Consider the following 20,810-nt stretch of genomic DNA (forward strand, 5'->3'; position numbering starts at 1 on the left):
GTAGTGTTTTCTTGCCATACATTGATATGAATCAGCCATGGATTTGCATGTGTTCCCCATCCTGAACCCTCCTCCCACCTCGCTCCCCATCCCATCCCTCTGGGTCATCCTAGTGCCCCAGCCCTGAGCATTTGTCTCATGCATCAAACCTGGACTGGCGATCTGTTTCACAATTGATAATATACATGTTTCAATGCTATTCTAGATTGTTTTAATAAGTGTCTACCTTAACAATCTACCTTCTAACATTTAAAGTTACAAATTTCCCTCTAAGTTAGACTTTAAACTGTACCCCACAAATTTTGCTGTAGTATATGCATTACCCTTTAAAAATCTTTTCCAATTTCCCTTGTGACTAACCCCTTGATTAATGAAATGTTAAGAAATACATTAATTTTCAGTATTTAGGATTATCTAGATTTTTTTTTTTGTAATTTAATTTCTTTTGTGGTCACAGAACAGTGTGTGATTTTGAGCTTTTGAAATTTACTGATGACACAGTTAACATATTTTTATTTTTGGCACCCATAACTAATTACTGTAATTTCAGTCATTTTTACTACTTTTGTTTTTTAATCTTCATATAAGTGATCCATATATTACCTTTATTATATATGTACATTTTCCAGTGAGATTTTTACTTTTGCATGCTCCCTTATCAATTAGTGCTATTTCTTTTCAGCTTAAAGAACTCCCTTTAACATTTCTTACAGAACTGGCTTAGTGGTGATGAAACTCGCGTAGCTTTTGTTTATCTGGGAAACTCTTGATCACTCCCCTTCAACTCTTGCTGGGTAGATAATTCTTGGTTGAACATTTTTTTCTTTTCAGGACTTTGAATGTATCATGCCTGTCCTTTCTGACCTGTATATTTTCTGCTTAAAATATTTGTTGATAGATTTTTGGGATTTTCCTTGTGTGTAACAAGCTGGTCTTTGCTTGCTCCTTTTAGGATTTCTCTTTATCTTTACCTTTTTAAAAAAAGAGTAGTAAAATCACATATATATACACACACATACACACACAAACACATTTCTGTACCCTGACCCTTAGACTCATAATAAGTATGAATGTGGAAGTTTAATATTTTTTAATAGATACATTGTATTTCATCAACTAAGAGAATGCTCATACTGTACTATGGTTGAATGTTTGGATTATTTCCTTTTTAAAAAATTTTATTTTTAATTGGAGAATAACTGCTTTACAATGTTGTATTGGTTTCTACCATACAACCACACAAATCAGTCATAATTATGTGTATATATATATATATCTCTTTCTCTCTCTCCTCCCTCCCCTCCCCCTTACCATTTTAATTGTAATGTGTCTTGGTGTGTGTCTTTTTGGGTTCATCTTATTTGGAACTTTCTGGGCTTCTTGGATCTGGATATCAGCTTTCTTCCCCATATTAGGAAAGTGTTAGTCCACTTTTTCTTCATTTAATTTTTCTGGATCTTTCTCTCTCTTTTCTCCTTCTAGAAGCCCTATAATGTGAATACTATTACACTTGATGCAGTCTCAAATGTCTCATCAAGTATCTTCCCATTTTAAAATTCTTTCTTCATTTTGCTGCTGTGTCTGGGTGAGTTACATTTTTTTGTCTTCCAGCTCACAGATATATTCTTCTACCTCATCCATTCTGCTGTTGAACCCTTCTAACCTATTTTTCAGTTCAGTTATAACTACTGTTTGGTAATTTCTTATACATTTTATCTTTCTGATGAAGTTTGTACTGCTCTTCCATCTTTCCCCCCAAGATCAGTGATCACATTTATGATCATTAATTTTAACTCTTTAGCAGGTAGATTGCTTATCCCTATTTCATTTAGTTCCTTTTCTGAGGTTTGGTCATTCTTTTATTTGGAACGTATTTCTCTGTCCTCTCATTTTGCTTAATTCTCTGTGTCCATGTATGAGGTAAATCAGCAATCTCTTCTAGATTTGTTTTATGGCTTTCTGTGTGGTCTATTTTGGCAAATATGCCATGTACATTTGAAAATGTTGGTATTCTGCAGTTGTTGAATATAATATTTTCTGTCAACTAGAAAACTGATAGAAAATAGAAAAATTATAATATTTTCTGTCAAGTTCTCTGAAAGTATTCAGATATCCTGTCTGATTTTATTTTTTGTGTGTTGTTCTTTCAGGTGATGGGAGAAGAATCTTAAAATCTCTGAGTATGACTTCTTTCAGTCTTTTTTTAATATGTTTTGATGCTTGGCTCTTAAGTATATAATTTACAGTGTCTTCCTGATACAGCAACTATTTATCATTATGAAATCTTTATTTCTAGTAATGCTCCATGGTTTGAAGTTTTCAGATATTATTTCTTATGTTTATTTTTACATGGCATATTATTTTCTATCCTTTTGGTTTTACTTTATTTGTGTTTTTATATTTTAAGTATTTCTTTTGTAGACAGCATCTGTTTGGGTCCTCCTTTCTTCTATCCAGTCTGACATTCCCTACTCCTGGTTTTGAGAATTTGGTTCATTTATATTTATGTAATTAATAAAATGGTTGAATTTATGACATGTTTCAACTTGTTTTCTATTTGTTTTGTGTATTGTTTTGTTTCCTTTGTTATTTTTCTCCTCAATTCATCTGTTACAAGAGATATTCTCCTGCTGGCTTTGAAGAAGTAAGATGCAATGTTGTGAGAAAGCCTTATGAGTAGGGCCTGAAGGTAGTCTCTAGGCTCTTAGAGCAAAACTCTTTCAAGAATGATTAAGAAAACATAGAAGGCTTTGTACTTGTAAGGAACTAAATTCTGCCAATGACCAGTGAACTTGGAAGAGGACTGTATCTCAGATGAGATTACAGTCCAGGCCAACATCTTGATGTTATCCTGTTGAGATTTTATGCAGGGGACCCAGCAAAACAATGCCTGGACTCCTGGCCTGCACAAACTGTAAGATGATAGATTTGTGTTGTTTTGAGCTTCTAGGTTTCTGGTAATTTGTTACACAGCAATTAAAAACTAACCATATGGTAATAGAATATATCCAAAAAGAAGCATAAAAATTAAATAGGATAGAGGACTTCCCTGGTGGTCCAGTGGCTAAGACTCCCCACTCCTAATGCAGGGGGTCCAGGTTCCCTCCCTGGGCAGGGAACGAGATCTGACATGCCACAACTAAGAGTTTTCAAGGCATAACTAAAGATCCATGTGCTACAGCTATGACCTGGTGCCGTCAAAAGAAAAAAATATTAAAATTGAATAGGTTAAAAATAAAAATAAATGATCTGGGTAATAGGAATCCCAAAAAGAGAGTAGTGGGAGAAAAATATTTGAAAAAATACAGACACAACATTTATTTTCTTACTTATCTCAGACATTTAGCAAACCCTAAGCAGATAAATACACTCACATACACTAAGGTAAACCATAATTCAGAACTGTGAGAAAAATCAACTTCTGTTGTTTAAGGCACCCAGTCCTTGGTACTTCATTTTGGAAGCCCTAGTTTACTAATAAATTACTAAAAATCGTAAGGTAGCTGGAACACAGCCTTCAGTCATCTTAAAAGCCAGCAGAGTGATCTTTTTAAAATCCATAAAACAGAGTCACTGGAGATCACGGTATATCTTAAGAAATTTGAGTCATTTTGGTTAAAACATTCAACTTTATAGTAGAAAAGACCACTGCTCTTCAAAGTTCTGAATTTGTTTTTTCATGGTCTCTGTGGACCCATTCCTACAACTCTAAGTAATGTATGTATTGAACACTGCCAGCTGGTACACAGCAACTCAAGATCTTTACCACTGTCCACAAGAAGTTAAATTAATTCATGATTTTGTGACTGTACCAACTTTACTTAAGGCTTCAAGAGCTATGGGAGGAAACTGTATTATGAACTGCCTCCTAACTGGTTTTCTCTTTGACATTGCATTGGCTTCCCAAACCAGTAACTCACTATGTGATTATCTCCACAACCTCCTAAATAACAAACTCTAGCTTCCCTTCCCTTACTGGACCTATCTCACTCAGTCCTGAGTTATTTTGCTGAATAACACGTTATTCTGCTATTCTATCCTTTTACCCAGAAGTTTAAGCATATTGCTCCTTTGTTTGAAACTCATTTGTCATTTCCTGATTGTTTATATGCAGAGCCTAGACTCTAGTCCAGAATTCCAGGATCTCAGCAATTTTCTCCTTCTAACTTCCAACGTAATCACAACTGGAGCCACATACAGCACATTCAGCCCCGGCTGTCCTGGTCCTAGATGCCTGAGCCAAAGATGTCAACTGCTGTACCTTTGCCTGCTTCCTCACTGGTTCTCTGTGGGCCAGAGCTCTGTTCTCTTGAACCGCTCTCCACAGAGAGCTTTCAGGTACTTCAGAGTGCCTGATACAAAGTGGGTACTCAATAATAATTGTGATGAATGAATATATGAACAAGAGAGCACATAAACAACCACATTAAAAATCTTCCAAGAAGTCTCACTGCTTAAGAGGATAAAGTCCACAATGAATCTGGATGTTAAGGGCCCCTTAGCCCAGCCTATTTTTCCCAGCTGCTCACTGGTTCCCACCCCCTGATTTTTAGACTCCTTCAATTCTTGTCAGGAGCATTAAAGGCAGGCCATGCCTCCTGGAGGCAATGGGTAGGGATGAAGAGATGGGAGGGTGCTAGGCCTCTGACTTTACCTGTGTAACTGGTGATACCTTGGAGGATTTTTTCACTCTGGCTTTCTCTCAACCTAGAAGGAAGCAGAGTGTTCAAGAGCCTCACAGACCTCTTTCAAAGCAACAATAATAACAGGCAGTGGACAGAAAAGTACATTACCCAGTCAAATGCTAACTTAGAGGGTTTGTAGCATCCCCCCTTAAAAGATAACTCAGATGAAATGATGGGCATGATGAGGTCTAAGGAACCATGGTCCCTTTTAGCTAAAATTCTTCTACCAGATGTCCCCTCCCCCGCCCTGAACCTTGTAATCTTGTAGCATTTTCCCTCAAGAATTCTCAAATGTCATTTTTTTTGACAGATAAAAAGACTATGGTCTGGAAAGGGGCAGTGATTTTTCCATGGTCACCCAGCAACTAAAGGAAAAGCCAGGACTAAAACCCAGGCTTCCTGGAGTGTGATCTTGCCCTTTACACAGCACCTTGCTATGTCCCATCTTGTGGAAGGGGGGAAGGTGGAGGCACTTGTTCTGAACAATCTTCAACCCCTCTCCTCTCCCAACTGATCCACACGGGATCTGTATTAACAGGCTTTGATTAAACTTTAGTGAGAGCCCTAATTCTTAGAATATGATCTCGTGTTAGGAGGAAGAAGGGGTGTGAGGAGCTGCAGGCAGCATGAGGAGAAATGGGAGGTTAGGATGATAAAACCCTGTCTCCCTGAGGATTTGCCACGTGGGGTTATAGGAAGAATGTAACTTTTTTTCTTAAATTTCTGCAAAACCATTCATACTTTTGGAAAAAAAATCATTTAAAATTACAAATAAATGCTTACCAAATAGAATAAAAAATGGCAACAATGAAAACTGCAGAAAGAATATCCAAGAAAATCCACATGAACATATAGAAATTTGGTGTCTGCAAAACAGAAAACACAGTTATAGGAGTTTGCAGCTGGAAGGGATTGTAGCTCATGTGGGTCAAGTCCCTTGCTTGAACCAGGGATGGAGCAGGGGCAGAGCAGGGGGAGGAACCATGATTGCCAGAGTTGGTGTCAAACACAAAGGGTACCCACTGCTATCCTAACAATCCCCTCTTACATGTGCCAAGGGCCCTACAAGGGCTAAAACACTCCACACACTTCATCTCCCTGGACCCTCGACTGAGGTGTGAGGGAGTCCCAGAGATGTCACATAGCAAGTCTATTCTGGACCCAGGACTACAAGCCCAAGTTTCTTGACTTCCAGTGCTCTGTGTGTTCATGGCATAGCTTTCCAAACCTGGCTGTGCACTAAATATACCTGAGCATCAGCTTTTAGTAATACAGGTTTCTGGGCCTTATTAAGAGACTCAGGGAGTAGAATTTCTGCTCTCCAGAAACAAGTAATCAGTCTATGAACCAGCATTTAGGAATCATTCCCCTAAATCACTGTGCTTCAAAGAAGCATGCTGAAAATACAATTCTTAACCAAGACTAACATGCCTACTTCTTGAGTCTCCTTGCATAAATCACCCATTTCATAAAGCTCCATCTTCTAGCTTCATTTGCATGAGCTTTTACATTCTCTGGTTTGATCCTCCCTTTCTACCTTCATTATTTCACCTCCAATACTATTTGATGGTACTGGGTCTGACATGATTTTTTCTTTCTTAAGCCATTTTCCACCCAATCACAAGGTCTTTTCTTGGACTGATTAGTAATGATAATAATATTAACAATAATAACACAAATGATTGTGATAATGATGAGCACAACTAACATTAATGAGCATTTATAGGAGCTAAGGAAATGCTATAAGCATGTTAAGGGTATTTGCACAGCAATCCTTTGAACAGATCTAGTAGGCAGGTACAGTAGAAGCTTTTAACCAAGTTCCACTAATCTAAGGCTCCTAATGCCCTATGGTGGAGAAGAAAATGGCAACCCACTCCAGTATTCTTGCCTAGAGAATCCCGTGGACAAAGGAGCCTGGTGGGCTGCTGTCCAATGGGCTGCAGAGAGTTGGACACAACTGAAGCAACTTAGCATGCATGCATACACTGGAGAAGAAAATGGCAACCCACTCCAGAGTTCTTGCCCAAATACTTGCCTGAATCCCAGGGACAGAGGAGCCTGGTGGGCTGCCATCTATGGGGTCGCACAGAGTCGGACATGACTGAAGCGACTTAGCAGCAGCAGTGCCCTATGGGCAGCTGACCAATGCCTTGGCCTGTTCTAGGATGCCCATCGGGTGTGCTGTAAAGTCACTAAGAATCAGTTGTTCTTACTGTCCATATGGCTTTATAACAACTGTACTTGTTATGATTGTGCAGTATAATTAAATATTACTCAGATCTGTAAAAATTGAGTAAAAAAAATATGCCAGTTTCAAAGGAAACTAAGGCTTAGAATTACTTGATGATGAAAGGAAAGGTTATTAAAAAATAAACTGCAGATTTCCCTGGTGGTGCAGTAAGAATTCGCCTGCCAATGCAGGAGAGGCAGAAAATGTGGGTTCAATCCCTGGGTTGAGAAGACCTCCTGGAGGAGGAAATGGCAACCCACTCCAGTAATCTTGTCTGGAGAATCCCATGGACAGAGGAGCCTGGCCAGCTACAGTTTCACAGGGTCGCACGACTGGGGAACTGAGCACATACGCATGTCAATGCAGGGGACAAGCATTCAATCCTTGCTCTGGGAAGCTTTCACATACTGAAGGACAACTAAAGACCATGCACCACAACTACTGAGTGCATGCTTTAGAGCCCAGAAACCATAATTACTGAGCCTGCACGCCACAACTACTGGAGCCTACACACTCTCGGGCCCGAGAACTGCAGATGCTGAGCTTGTGTGCCCTAGATGCTGTGCTCCACAACAAGAAAAGCCACTGAAATGAGAAGCCTTCTTTCCCACTGCAATGAAGAGTGGCTCTTGCTTGCCGCAACTAGAGAAAGCCCTTGCAAAGCAATGAAGACCCAGCACAGCCCTAAAAACAAACAAAACAAAACAAAACAAAACTGCAAATGAATTAGGTATGAGTGAAACAGTAAGAGACTAGGGGTGGTGGGATTATTATAAAAATCTGGGTGGATTCCTCATTCTCCCAATGACTTTAAGAATCGGACATGACTTAGTGACTGAATAACAACCAAAGGAAACAAAACTTAGAAATTATACTTGGTTCATTTCAGAGTATATATAAGCAAGGGAATGCAGAATTCAATCAGCTAAAATGCCCTCAAAGGAAAGACCTTGAGTCTTTGTCAAAAGGTGAATAAGCATTTTTAAACATATGAAGTATGTATGTGGTGGATTGTTTATAAAAATGACCACAATATTTCTCACCAAATGCAGGCCTGTATGGAATATGACTTTGTTGTTCCTCTCCATCAAGAAGTGAAGTGTGTCTCTCCTCTGCCCCCGTTAAATCTGGACAACCATGTGATCACCTTTGGCCAGTGGAACATTAGCAAACATCACACTTGGGAGATCTTTGAAAAGGCATATGCATTGGGGCTTGACCTCTCTTGTTGCTGAGAACCGAATGCCACCAGGAGAACATGAGCAAGTTAGCTTCATCGAGGATGAGTGACTAAATGAAGACAGACTTCAGTCATCCCAGGTAGAATCCTAGACATATGGGTGAGGCCATCCTAGATCACCTAGCCCAGCCAAAGTGGCTGGGACCAGAGAAAGCACTCAACCATCATAAAGAATGTGACAAATATTTGTCAGTTTTAAGCCACTAAGTATTAGATAGGTTTTTTCAACATAGTAAAATGCTAACATACCACATATCATTTATTTCACAATTCCTCATCTAAAATTTTTGAATTAATAGATCACTAAGCAGACAGGATTATATTGGATAAAAATTGCAGTACTTTTAATCCCCAGTTTACAAATAACAAACTGAAGCCCAGACAAGTTAACTAACATTTCCAAGTTCACACTGTAAGGGGTTGGGCCAAGATCTGAGTCAGCATATTCTAACCCAGAGTGTGGGTTGCTTAGGGAGGCCCATGGATATTGGCCTTACCTTCCTGAACAAACCGACCTTGAGTCCTTTAAAAAAGCCCAGGCCAGGTGTAGAAACAAGCTTTTGACTTAACATCCTTTCCACTCTCTGAATTTTGAATCACATGAATTTATTATAAATTCAAATATTAAATTGAAAAGTTTTACTTAATAAAGTTTTATTTAATATACCCAAAGGGACAACTTTCAGACATTATTGGTTTAGAGGGATAGGATTATGGAGGGGTATATTGATTTCCAATATATGTATTTTAGAATGATTGAATTTTATATACTGAACAAGTTTACTCTAACCAATTTTTAAAAACAAAAATGCTAGAAAAATGTATAATATATACATGATGGAGGATATTACAGAGACAGACAAGTAGAGAGGCTTCACCTATGCCAAGGGACCTGTCATCCAAGGTTTCCTTGAGGGTAATCTGCAGAATGCTGCCCAAGGCACCAAGGAAGAAGGAATAAGTAGTTTGACAATTCCACCATAGGGCCTCAATGCAGCATTGGCTCTATGAGATTGTGCCCATGGCCCTCATCACCTCATACCTGCTCCTGACCCTGATCAAGTCAGAAACAAGGACCAGTGAGGCTGGAGGCATGGAGAAAGCAACCCAAATATGTAAGCTTCTCATTTAGGTTTCTCTGACTAAAACTCTGATGTTCAAGGCAGTTTAGAGTTTGGGTTATTACTCTGGACAAGACACTTGATGTTGAATTGAGGCTTCTTGGTGATTAAAAAGAACTTTAAAAATTATCTAAGAGTGACTATAGAGAAACTATGGAATCTGAGTGAGATCTTATTCAGGGACAAGAAAAGACTGAGGTCACAGAGCAGTTTTCTGCCGTAGGCTATTGTGTCTGACTCAGTCATCCCATTCTACCTCTACACTGATAAGAAAAATTAGCTCTGTATCAGTTAACTGGCTAGCTGGGGCTCCCTTCATAGATAATAAGTGATAGGATTTATCTGGAAGTGTAAGCCAGATGTTCAGGCCCCCATGCCTTTAACCATAAGCAGTAGCTGGATACACACTCTCCTTTTCAAAAGCATTTTTGCTCAGGATACACAGTTTTCACTTGGTTTCTTTCCCACACCTCATATCACTATCATTGTTGCTGTACCTTCAGAAAGGTGGGGCTGCAGTAACAAAACTCTGGAATCTGACCTCATTCTGAATATTGCATTCATGTGATGATGTCAAGGATCTTAACTTCAAGTTTCAGATTCCCCATGGTGATACTCCTAGTGGGCTGAATTCAACTCCAGAGCACTGAATTACATTATGCATGAAAGGCACATGGTGAGGATTCAATAAACAGTGATTATTATACCATTAATAATAATTTCTCCCTGAAAAATCACAGAAGGTGCTGGGTGAGAGAAGGGGGAATGCCACATCTTCAATGTCACGTAAGTCTCTGCTCTTAAGTAGCTCAGCTAGAGACTACACAGTATGCTAGGTGGGGGTGGGGAGGGGGACAGAGACTCTTCCAAGTACCAGACTTGGAAGAACAATCTGGACAACCAGCTCACCATGAAGTAGTAAGGGTGATTGATCTGCTTCAGGACCTCGAGGTTGTCTGTTGTCACTGAATGAATACTGGAACACCAGACCAGTGAGAAGAGCCAAGGTTCATTGACGAGGTATACATTGATGGTGATGTTAGCTGCTTTATATTCTCTGGGAAGAAAAAGAACCCACAGGAGATTTAGATTTAATTTCACTCTCACATCTAAAAGGGAAACAGTCACCGTGTCGTGAAAGGTTGTTGCTTAAATCACCGGAAACACCTGGTCATGTGACAACTTATGATATGACATGCTGAATTAGCTCATGTTGCAATGAAGATAAAGCTCTAGTCTTAATACCTTTACTCCTGTAACAACAGTAGTATCTTATTCTTTTTTTATTTTTAAAATTTTTATTGAAATATAGTTGATTTACAATGTTGTGTCAGTTTCAGGTTTTTGGCAAAGTGATTCAATTATACGTATATACCTCTATCTAAATCTATACCTATTCTTTTTTAGAAACTTCTTCATTGTAGATTATTGTAAGATGTTGACTAGCTTCCTGTGCTACACTCTAGGTCCTTGTTGGTTATCTGTTTTATTTATAGTAGTCTGTTTATTTTAATCCCATACTCCTAATTTATCCTTTTTCCTCTGGTAACCATAAGCTTATTCTCTATGTCAACAGTAATAGTATTTTAGTAAACTACATGTCCTAAGACAAAAAAGGAAGGAAGGAAGGGAGAGAGGGAGGAAAAAGGAAAGCCCTGTCAGAATCTGTCAATTTCAATTCATGGTGTAAATATTCCTACAGTTTTTCTCCCATAAGCTGCTACGTGCCAGCTGCAGTACACTATCGTGTAGCAAATGTACTTACTTCCATCAGAGTGCTTACCACCTTCTACTCTATTTATCTGCTTTCTATCAGTCTTCTTTACCTGACTATAGCAAATTAAAAGCAAAGACTGTGTTACTCGTCTCTGCCTATCCAGTACCTGCTTCATAAGTAGTTAACTGAGGAAATAAAGAAATGAATGTTGATCTGGTAAATATTTACACTTCAAATGTAAAGAATTTTTTAAAGCACTTAGTAGGGGAAATGGAACCCAAATGCCAGTAGGTATTTGTGCACTGTCTAAAGAGACAGAAAGAAAGTAAGTAGAAGAACATCTAGTAATTCTAGTCAAGTTGTCACTTCTTGGAAAACCTCTCACAAAATACAGCAGGTAAATCCCTTGAAAATTTTTTGCTGTAACCTTGAAATGGCATAGCATATTGGAACAGCTCTGTGCAAGTCTGCATTTGAATCTATCTTTGCCTTGTACTAGCTTTACAAGTTCTTAGGCTCAGTGTAAAAACTGTAAGATAAAAATAATAATACCACTTTCGAAGGAGTGCTTGCAATTATTTATCCATATTGGGTATCTAAGACAATTCTAATGTCTTAGAGTTGTCTCTAAGATAATTCTAAAGATCACCTAAAGATTAAGACAGAAACCAGAAATAAGGATACAGTAGTAAAAGGTTACCTTTTAAAACTTTTTGAAATCAACATGCAAAAACCATTTACAATTTCTATATATTAATAATGAACCTATAAAAACTGAAACATAATGTACCATTAACAATTACTCCAAAGAAATGTAAATACATAGGTATTAACAAAACAAGCATAGGGTCTGTAAGCTATAAACTACAAACTATTGATGAAGGTAATCAAAGAATATTTAAGAAGTGAAGAGATGTGTATTTATGAATTGGAAGACTTAGCATCATAAAATTCTCCTCAAACTGATCTATAGGTTAATGCAATTTCTACCAAAATATCACCAAGGTTTTTTTTTTTTTATACAATTAACCTGACTCTAAAATGTATGTCAAAAGGCACAGCCCAAAATTAACTAAAACTCTATTGAAAAAGAAGAATAAAGTGAGAGAGACTCACTCTACTTAAGTCTTACTATATAGCTACAGTAATCAAGAAAGTGTGGTATTAGGGAAGGAACAGACATATGGAACCATGGAACACAATTTTAAACCCAGAAATAGACCATAAGAATATGTCAAAATGATTTTTGACAAAGGTGTAAAAGCAATTCAGTGGGATAAGAGTTTTTCAACAAATGGTACTAGAGCAATAGGACAGGCATATATAGGCAAAAACCCAGAAAACCGCAACTTATGCCACATACTTCATATAAAAATTGACTCAAATGGATCACAGACAAATACATAATGTAAAACTACAAAACTTTCAGGAAAAATTGAGACCTATGGGCTAGACAGAGAACTCTTAGACTTGACAGTAAAAGCATGATATATAAATGAGAAAACTGATGTTAGACCTAATAAAAAATTTAGAACTTTTGTTCTGTGGAAGAATCTTAAGGAGATGCTACAGACCAGAAATAGACTGGGACAAAATATTTGCAAACAGAACATCCAACAAAGGATTTTATCTATCCATGTTTTGTTAGAACTCTCCACCATGACCTGTCCATTTTGGGTGGCCCTACACTGATGGCATGGCTCATAGTTTCATTGAGTTAGACAAGGCTGTGATCCATGTGATCAGTTTGGTTAGTTTTCTGTAACTGTGGTGGTTTTCATTCTGTCTGCCCTCTGATGGATAAGGATAAGAAGTTTGTGGAAGCTTTCTGATGGGAGGGACTGGCTGAGGTGGAATCTGGGTCTTGCTCTGATGGGCGGGGCCATGCTCAGTAAATCTTTAATCCAATTTTCTATTGATGGGTGGGGCTGTGTTCTCTCTCATAGTTTGGCCTGAGGTCAAACTATGGTAGGGGTAATGGCAACCTCCTTCAAAAGGGCTTATGCCAGCATGCCATGGCTTCCAGACTGTTGTATTCAGTGATCCTGAGCCCATGGCAGGCCACAGTCAACCCACGCCTCTGCTGGAGACTCCTGGACACTCATAGGCAAGTCTGGCTCAGTCTTTTGTGGGGTCACTGCTCCTTTCTCCTGGGTCCTGGTGTGCACAAGGTTTTGTTTGTGCCCGCCAAGAGTCTGTTTCCCCAGTCCTGTGAGAGTTCTGCAATCAAATCCCACTGCCTTCAAAGTCAAATTCCCTGGGAATTCTCAGTCCCTTTGTTCGATCCCCAGGTTGGGAAATCTGTTGTGAGCTCTAGAACTTTTGCAACAGTATGAGAACTTCTTTGGTATAATTGTTCTCCAGTTTATGGGTCGTCTGCTTGGTGGCTCTGCAGTGGGGCTAATGGTGGCCTCCTCCAAGGGGACTTATGCCACAATGCCACGCCTCCCAGGTCTGCTGCAGCCAGAGCCCCTGTCCCTGTGGCAGGCCACTGCTGACCCATGCCTTTGCAGGAGACACTCAAACACTCAAAGGCAGGTCTGGCTCAGTCTCTTGTGGGGTCCCTGGGTCCTGATACACACGAGGTTTTGCTTGAGCCCTCTGAATCACTGGTGGGTATGGGGTTTGATTTTAAACATGATTTTGCCCCTCCAACTATCTTGTTGGGGGTTTCTCCTTTGCCCTTGGGTATGAGGTATCTTTTTTTGGTGGGATCCAACATTCTCTTGTCAATGGTTATTCAGTGCTTAGTTGCAATTTTGGAGTTTTTGCAGAAGATGAGCGTACATCCTTCTACTCAAACTCATGGCATTAGAAACTTACTCCCCACTGGGCCAATACTGGCATATTGGGAAGAGAACTTATTCATCTCTTCATCTAGACTTTCAAACTACTGCACAATTGAACTCATCTCACATGCTAGCAAAGTAAGGCTCAAAATTCTCCAAGCAAGGCTTCAACAGTATGTGAACTGAGAACTTATAGATGTTCAAGCTGGATTTAAAAAAGGCAGAGGAACCAGAGATCAAATTGCCAACATCCGTTGGATCACAGAAAAAGCAATGGAGTTCCAAGAAAACATCTATTTCTGTTTTATTGACTACACCAAAGCCTTTGACTATGTGGATCACAACAAACTGTGGAAAATTCTTCAAGAGATGGGAATATCAGACCACCTTACCTGCCTCCTGAGAAATCTGTATGCAGGTCAAGAAGCAACAGCAAGAACTGGACATGGAACAATCCACTGCTTCCAAGTTGGGAAAGGAGTACATCAAGGCTGTATATTGTCACCCTGCTTATTTACCTCATATGCAGAGTGCATCATGCAAAATGCTGGACTGTGTGAAGCACAGGCTGGAATCAAGATTGCTGGGAGAAATATCAGTAACCTCAGATATGCAGATGACACCATCTTTATGGCAGAAAGAGAAGTGGAACTTAAGAACCTCTTGATGAAAGTGAAAGAGGAGAGTGAAAAAGCTGACTTAAAACTCAACATTCAAAAAACAAAGATCATGGCATCCTGTCCCATCACATCATGGCAAATAGATGGAAAAACAATGCAAACAGTGACAGACTATTTTCTTGGGTTCCAAAGTCACTGCAGATGGTGACAGCAGTCATGAAATTAAAAGACGCTTGTTCCTTGGAAGAAAAGCTATGACCAACCTAGACAGCATATTAAAAAGCAGAGACATTATTTTGCCAACTTGGCCCATATAGTGAAAGCTATGGTTTTTCCAAAGCTTCATAGCTTATGTATGGATGTTAGAGTTGGACCATAGAGAAAGCTGAGTGCAGAAGAATTGATGCTTTTGAATTGCAGTGCTGGAGAAGACTCTTGAGAGTCCTTTGGACTGCAAAGAGATCAAACCAGTCAATTCTGAAGGAAATCAGTGCTGAATATTCATTGGAAGGGCTGATGCTGAAGCTGGAGCTCCAATACTTTGGCTACCTGATGGGAAGAACTGACTCATTAGAAAAGACCCTGATGCTGGGAAAGATTGAAGGCAGGAGGAGAAGAGGACAACAAGGCTGTGATGGTTGGACAGCATCAATAACTCAGAGGACACGAGTTTGAGCAAGCTCCGGGAGTTGGTGATGGACAGCCGGGAGTGCTGCAGTCCTTGGGGTTGCAAAGAGTTGGACATGACTGAACGACTGAACTGAATGGACTGATAGAAGTAACTCTAAAAATTTAACAATAAAAATAAAGCCATTTAGTTAGAAATAATAATAAAAGACATTTTACTGAAGAGGATAAACCATAGCTTTCACTATATGGGCCAAGTTGGCAAAGTAATGTCTCTGCTTTTTAATATGCTGTCTAGGTTGGTCATAGCTTTTCATCCAAGGAACAAGCATCTTTTAATTTCATGACTGCTGTCACCATCTGCAGTGACTTTGGAACCCAACAAAATAGTCTGTCACTCTTTGCATTGTTTTCCCATCTATTTGCCAAGGCAACTAAGAACATGATAAGATCTTCAGTATCATTACCCGTCAGAGAATGAAAATTAAAACCACAATGGGATATCACTACACACCTATCAGAACGGCTACAGTAAAAAATGACAATGCCAAAAACTGCAAGGATGTAGAGCTCTGGGTCATCATACATTGCTGGTGGATGTAAAACAGTACAGGCCCTCTGAAAACGTTTGGAAGTTTCTTATAAAACTAAATAAAACTTACAAAGTTTCTTAGAAAACTTTGAAAACTATCACACCCCAGCAATTGCATTCTTAGCCATTAATCTCACAGAAGTAACAACTTATATTCAAAGCAGGCAATTCTGGGAAGACGGCAGAAAAAGAAGCACCAGGAACCTGATCCCATTCTGGACAATAACACTGGCAAAATCTAATGTAACTATTAATATTTTGGTACTATGGCATCTATTGTAGTCTTACAACTTTCAGGGACGTTTTAGATGATAAGCTATAGTTAACATTGGTCAGTTTCAGCAACTATTAACAGTAGCAGTTACCATTTCCAGACTCTCAGCTCCATGACAGGCAACTATGCCCACGTTCCTAGAGCAGCTTGCACACAGCTTATGAGAGTCATGGGGGGCAAAACGGTCACTGTCTTCCAATTATTGGGGATCTGTGCTCTGATCACTGATTGCTGCTTCTGGCTACAGATGTGCACAGAAAATGAACACAGAATTATTGCTGCTTTCCTCACCATGCCTCCCCCCTCATTGAGGCAAACTTCTCCCATTTCCACTAAAATGACTTCCAGTGGATTTAAAGGTGCAGTGCTCTTTCTTCCCCATCATTAACTTATCTCTTTTTCCCCTTTTGGGAGCCAGACATTCAAGATTAAGACATCCAAAAGCAACATATATGGGGAAAATTATGAAGTGATCGCACATGCCCAGGGAAAGGCACATTAGAGACCTAGAAGACCTTAAGTTTTGGCACAGAGACAACCAATAAATAAATGAATAAATAAACAAACAGTGAAACCCAGAAAACCCTGGAGAAGGAGGAGATTCTGATTTCAAGAGTTACCAGATTATTACATTCAGTCCGGTTTTTAAGAAAAAAAATCACAAGGTGTATAAAGAAACAAGACAGTAGGGTTTCATTCAAAGGAAAAATAAATCAACAAGAACTGTCCCTGGAAAAGAGCTGATTTCAGATATACTAGATGAAGATTTTTAACAAATCATCTTGAAGATACTCAAAGAATTAAAGGAAGATATATAATTTTTTTTAAAATGAAGAAAACAGAAACATTAATAAAGAGACAGAAAGCCTAGAAAAATACCACCCCCAACTCTAGAGCTGAAAATCACAATAAATGAAATGAAAAACTGAATATTAAGATCCAAAGGCAGATCTGACCAGACAGAAGAAATAATTAGTGAACTAGAAGGTGGATCAATAGATATTAATGATTCTGTGGAAAAGAAGCAAAAAAGATTGAAGAAAATGGAACAGAGCCTAAGATATCTGTGGGACACCATTCAGCAAGTCAATATATGCACTTTTAGGTCCCAAAAGGAGAGAGAAAGGGGCAGAGAGAATATCTGAAGAAATAATGGCTGAAGACTGCCCAAATGTGATGAAAGATATGAATATAAATATCCAATAAACTCTAAGTAAGGTGAACTCAAAGAGATCCACCCTATGACACACTATATAATCAAAGTTCCAAAAGCCAAAAGCAAAGAAAGAATCTTGAAGCATTTGTCTTATTGGAGATTCACAGGCACAGGAGGAAATTAAGATATTCCCAGGTAAATGAAAGCTGAAGAGTTCATGGGCACTAAATCAGCCCTGTAGGAAAAATTCAAGAGAGTCCTCCAAGGTGAAATAAAATCAAGAGACAGTAGCTCAAAGTCTAGGGAGACAAAAAGATCTCAATAAAAGCAAATATAAGGGCAACTATAAAAGACAGTATTATTGTAACAATGGTTTGTAACTATAGTCTTTATTTTATACATAATTTAGCAAAAGATCTATAGGAAAAAACCAGAATTATTAGTCTAAAAGCTGATAATTTTATAACTTTATCAACTCCACATGTTGTCTTCTACATAATTTGAGAAACTTGCATTTAGAGGAAGTATTAGTTTATATTTGAGGCACACAGTATATAAAAATGAAATTTTCTGACATCAAAAAGTGAAAATGGAAGGATTGGAGTTATAAAGAAGAGTTATTGCATGTTACTGAATTTAAGCTTGTATAAATTCAACCACAGTGTCATAACTTTAGGATGGTAAGTGTAATTCCCATGGTAACACAAAAAAATTAGGTATAAAAAATATAAAAAAGGAAATGAGAAAAGGATTTCAGTATTTCACTACAAAAAACAACTAAACACAAAAGAAAACAGTAAGGAAGAAAATAAGGGAAAAATTATAAGGTATATGCTGCTGCTGCTGGTGAGTCGCCTCAGTCGTGTCCGACTCTGTGCGACCCCACAGACGGCAGCCCACCAGGCTCTGGTGTCCCTGGGATTCTCCAGGCAAGAACACTGGAGTGGGTTGCCATTTCCTTCTCCAATGCATGAAAGTGAAAAGTGAAAGTGAAGTCGCTCAGTCATGGCCAATTCTTCGTGATCCCATGGACTGCAGCCTACCAGGCTCCTCCGTCCATGGGATTTTCCAGGCAAGAGTACTGGAGTGGGTTGCCATTGCTTTCTCCGATAAGGTATATAGAAATAACAAATTAAAATAACAAATGACAGAAACAATATTTACAAAAATGAGAGCATAACAACATGACAATAATCTTCCCCCTTTTCAGTAATTTTTAAAATGTAAATAGATTAAACTCTCCAGAGATTGTCAGAATGCATAAAAACATATGACCCATGATTATGCTGTCTACAGAGACTCATTTAAGATCCAAATGCACAGACAGATTGCAAGCGAAAGGACAGAAAAGTTATTCCATGCAAACAGTAACTAAAAAGAGCATGGGCGGCTATATTAATATCAGATAAAACAGGGACTGTGTCAAAAAAGTTTACATGTGACAAAGGAGGATATTAATACAAGTTTCAACATAGCAAGAAGATATATTAATTATAAACATTTACGTGCCTAATGATAGACCAGTAAAATTTACAAAGTAAACACTGACAAAATTGAAGCTATATAATAACAGTTGGGAGATTTTAATATCCCATTCTCAATGATAAATAGAACAATTGGACAGAAGATAAGTAGGGAAACACAGGACTTAACACAAGAAACTATATCTAAGAGACAGAATACTCAATCCAATAAGAGCATACAGATTCTTCTCGAGTGCATGTGTGACAACTCTCACTTTAGATATGCTAGGTCACAAATTATATCCAATCAAACAATTAAGTCAGAAGTCTAACAAAAGGAAAATTGGAAAATTCACATATTTGTGGGACTTAAGTCTAAGGGAGACAAAAAGACCTCAATAAAAGTAAATATAAGGGCAAGTATAAAAGATTGTATTATTACACTTTCAAGTAACAAGGGATAAAAAAAGAAATCACAAGGGAAGTGAAAAAAATATATGGAGATGAATGAAAATGAAAACACAAAAACTCATGGGATGCAGCAAAGGTGATGCTAAGGGGACATGCATAGCTATAAATTCTTACATTTACAAAATAAGACGATTTTTGCATCTATGTTCATCAGTAATGTGAGCCTGTAATTTTCTTTTTTGTGATAGCTCTGCTTTTGCTATCAGAGTGATGGTGGCCTCACACAATTAATTTAGAAGTGTTCCTTCCAAACAGTATCATCAATGTCACAGAAGAACATAGATGCAAAAATCCTCAACAAAATAAGAGCAAACCAAATCCAACAATATATTTAAAAGTTCATATAACATGATTAAGTGGGATCTATCCCAGGACTGCAAGGAGTTTTCAATATTATCAAATTGATCAATGTGAAACACCACATTAACAAACTGAAGAATAAAACCCACATGATCATTTCAATAGATGTGGAAAAAGCTTTTGATAAATTTTAATACCCATTTATGATAAAAACTCTACAGAAAGTGGGCAAACAGGGAAGATTCAGTATAATAAAGGCCACATATATGACAAACTCACAGCTAAGATCATACTCAGAGTTAAAAAGCTGAAAGGACTTCCTCTAAGATCAGATCAGGAACAAGACAAGAAGGCCCACTCTCATCACTTTTATTCAACATAGTTTTGGAAGTCCTAGCCACAGAAATCACAGAAGAAAAGAAATAAAATGAATTCAAATTGGAAAAGAAGAAGTAAAACTGTCACTGTAGATGGCATGGTAAAATAGAAAATCCTAAAGACACTACCAGAAAACTACTAGAAGTCATCAATGAATTCAGTGAAGTTGCAAAATGCAAAATTAATGTGTATAAATCTATTGGACTTCTATATGGTAAGAACAAAATATCAGAAAGAAATTAAGGAAACAACCCCATTTGCCATTGCATCAAAAACAATAAAATACCTAGGAATTAACCTACCTAAGGAGGCAAATTGGAGAAGGAAATGGCAACCCACTCCAGTATCCTTGCCTGGAAAATCTCATGGACAGAGGAGGCTGGTGGGCTGCAGTCCATGAGGTCGCAAAGAGTCGGACACAACTGAGCGACTAACACACAAGGAGGCAAAAGACCTGTACTCTGAAACTGTAAGATGTTGATAAAAGAAATGAAAGATGATGCAAAATAGATGGAAAGGTAAACCGTGTTCTTGGAATAGAAGAAGCAATACTGTCAACACATTATTGACCAGAGATGTATTAATAAGTTTTTTTGTTACCCAAATGTTATTAACTGGAAATGTATCAATATTTACTTACATAACAAATTGCCAGCCATAGGTTTTGGCTTCAGCAAAAATTCCCTGGTCAATAATATGTATGGAAACACAAAAGACCCCAAATAACTAAAACAACCTTGAGAAAGAAGAAAGGGGCTCGAGGAATCATAGTCCCTGACTTCAAGCTATACTTCAAAGCTATGCAAACAAAACAGTATAGTGCTGGTACAAAAATAGAAATGTAGATAAATGGAACTGGGAAAAAAAGAACAAAAATAAACCCACACATTTATGGTCAATTAGTCTACAACAAAGGAGGTAAGACTATACAAGGGAGAAAAGGTAGTCTCTTCAAAAAGTGGTGCTGGAAAAACCAGAAAGCTGTATGCAAAAGAATGAAATTAGAACAGTCTCTAACACCATACACAAAAATAAACTCAAAACGGATTAAAGACCTAAATGTAAGACCAGCTATTATAAAAGTCTTAAAGGAATACATAGGTAGAACACTCTGTGATATAAATCACAATAAGATCTTCTTTGA

General features: G+C 38.2%; 1 protein-coding gene across 1 annotated transcript in view; it reads right to left on the reverse strand.

The window, feature by feature from the left end:
- Window positions 1–4,559: 4,559 nt before the first annotated feature.
- The window catches only part of GDPD4 (glycerophosphodiester phosphodiesterase domain containing 4), a 156,458-nt gene continuing 140,207 nt past the window's right edge, over window positions 4,560–20,810 (reverse strand). Inside the window, exons 14-16 of the mRNA XM_061149099.1 lie at window positions 10,189–10,336; window positions 5,469–5,551; window positions 4,560–4,707 (exon numbers count right to left, since the gene is read on the reverse strand). Coding sequence (XP_061005082.1) covers window positions 4,560–4,707; window positions 5,469–5,551; window positions 10,189–10,336 — 379 coding nt within the window. The remainder of the gene's footprint in view (window positions 4,708–5,468; window positions 5,552–10,188; window positions 10,337–20,810) is intronic.

The sequence above is a fragment of the Dama dama genome, chromosome 1 (genome assembly GCF_033118175.1).
Source record: "Dama dama isolate Ldn47 chromosome 1, ASM3311817v1, whole genome shotgun sequence".
In the NCBI taxonomy this organism is placed as follows: domain Eukaryota; kingdom Metazoa; phylum Chordata; class Mammalia; order Artiodactyla; family Cervidae; genus Dama; species Dama dama.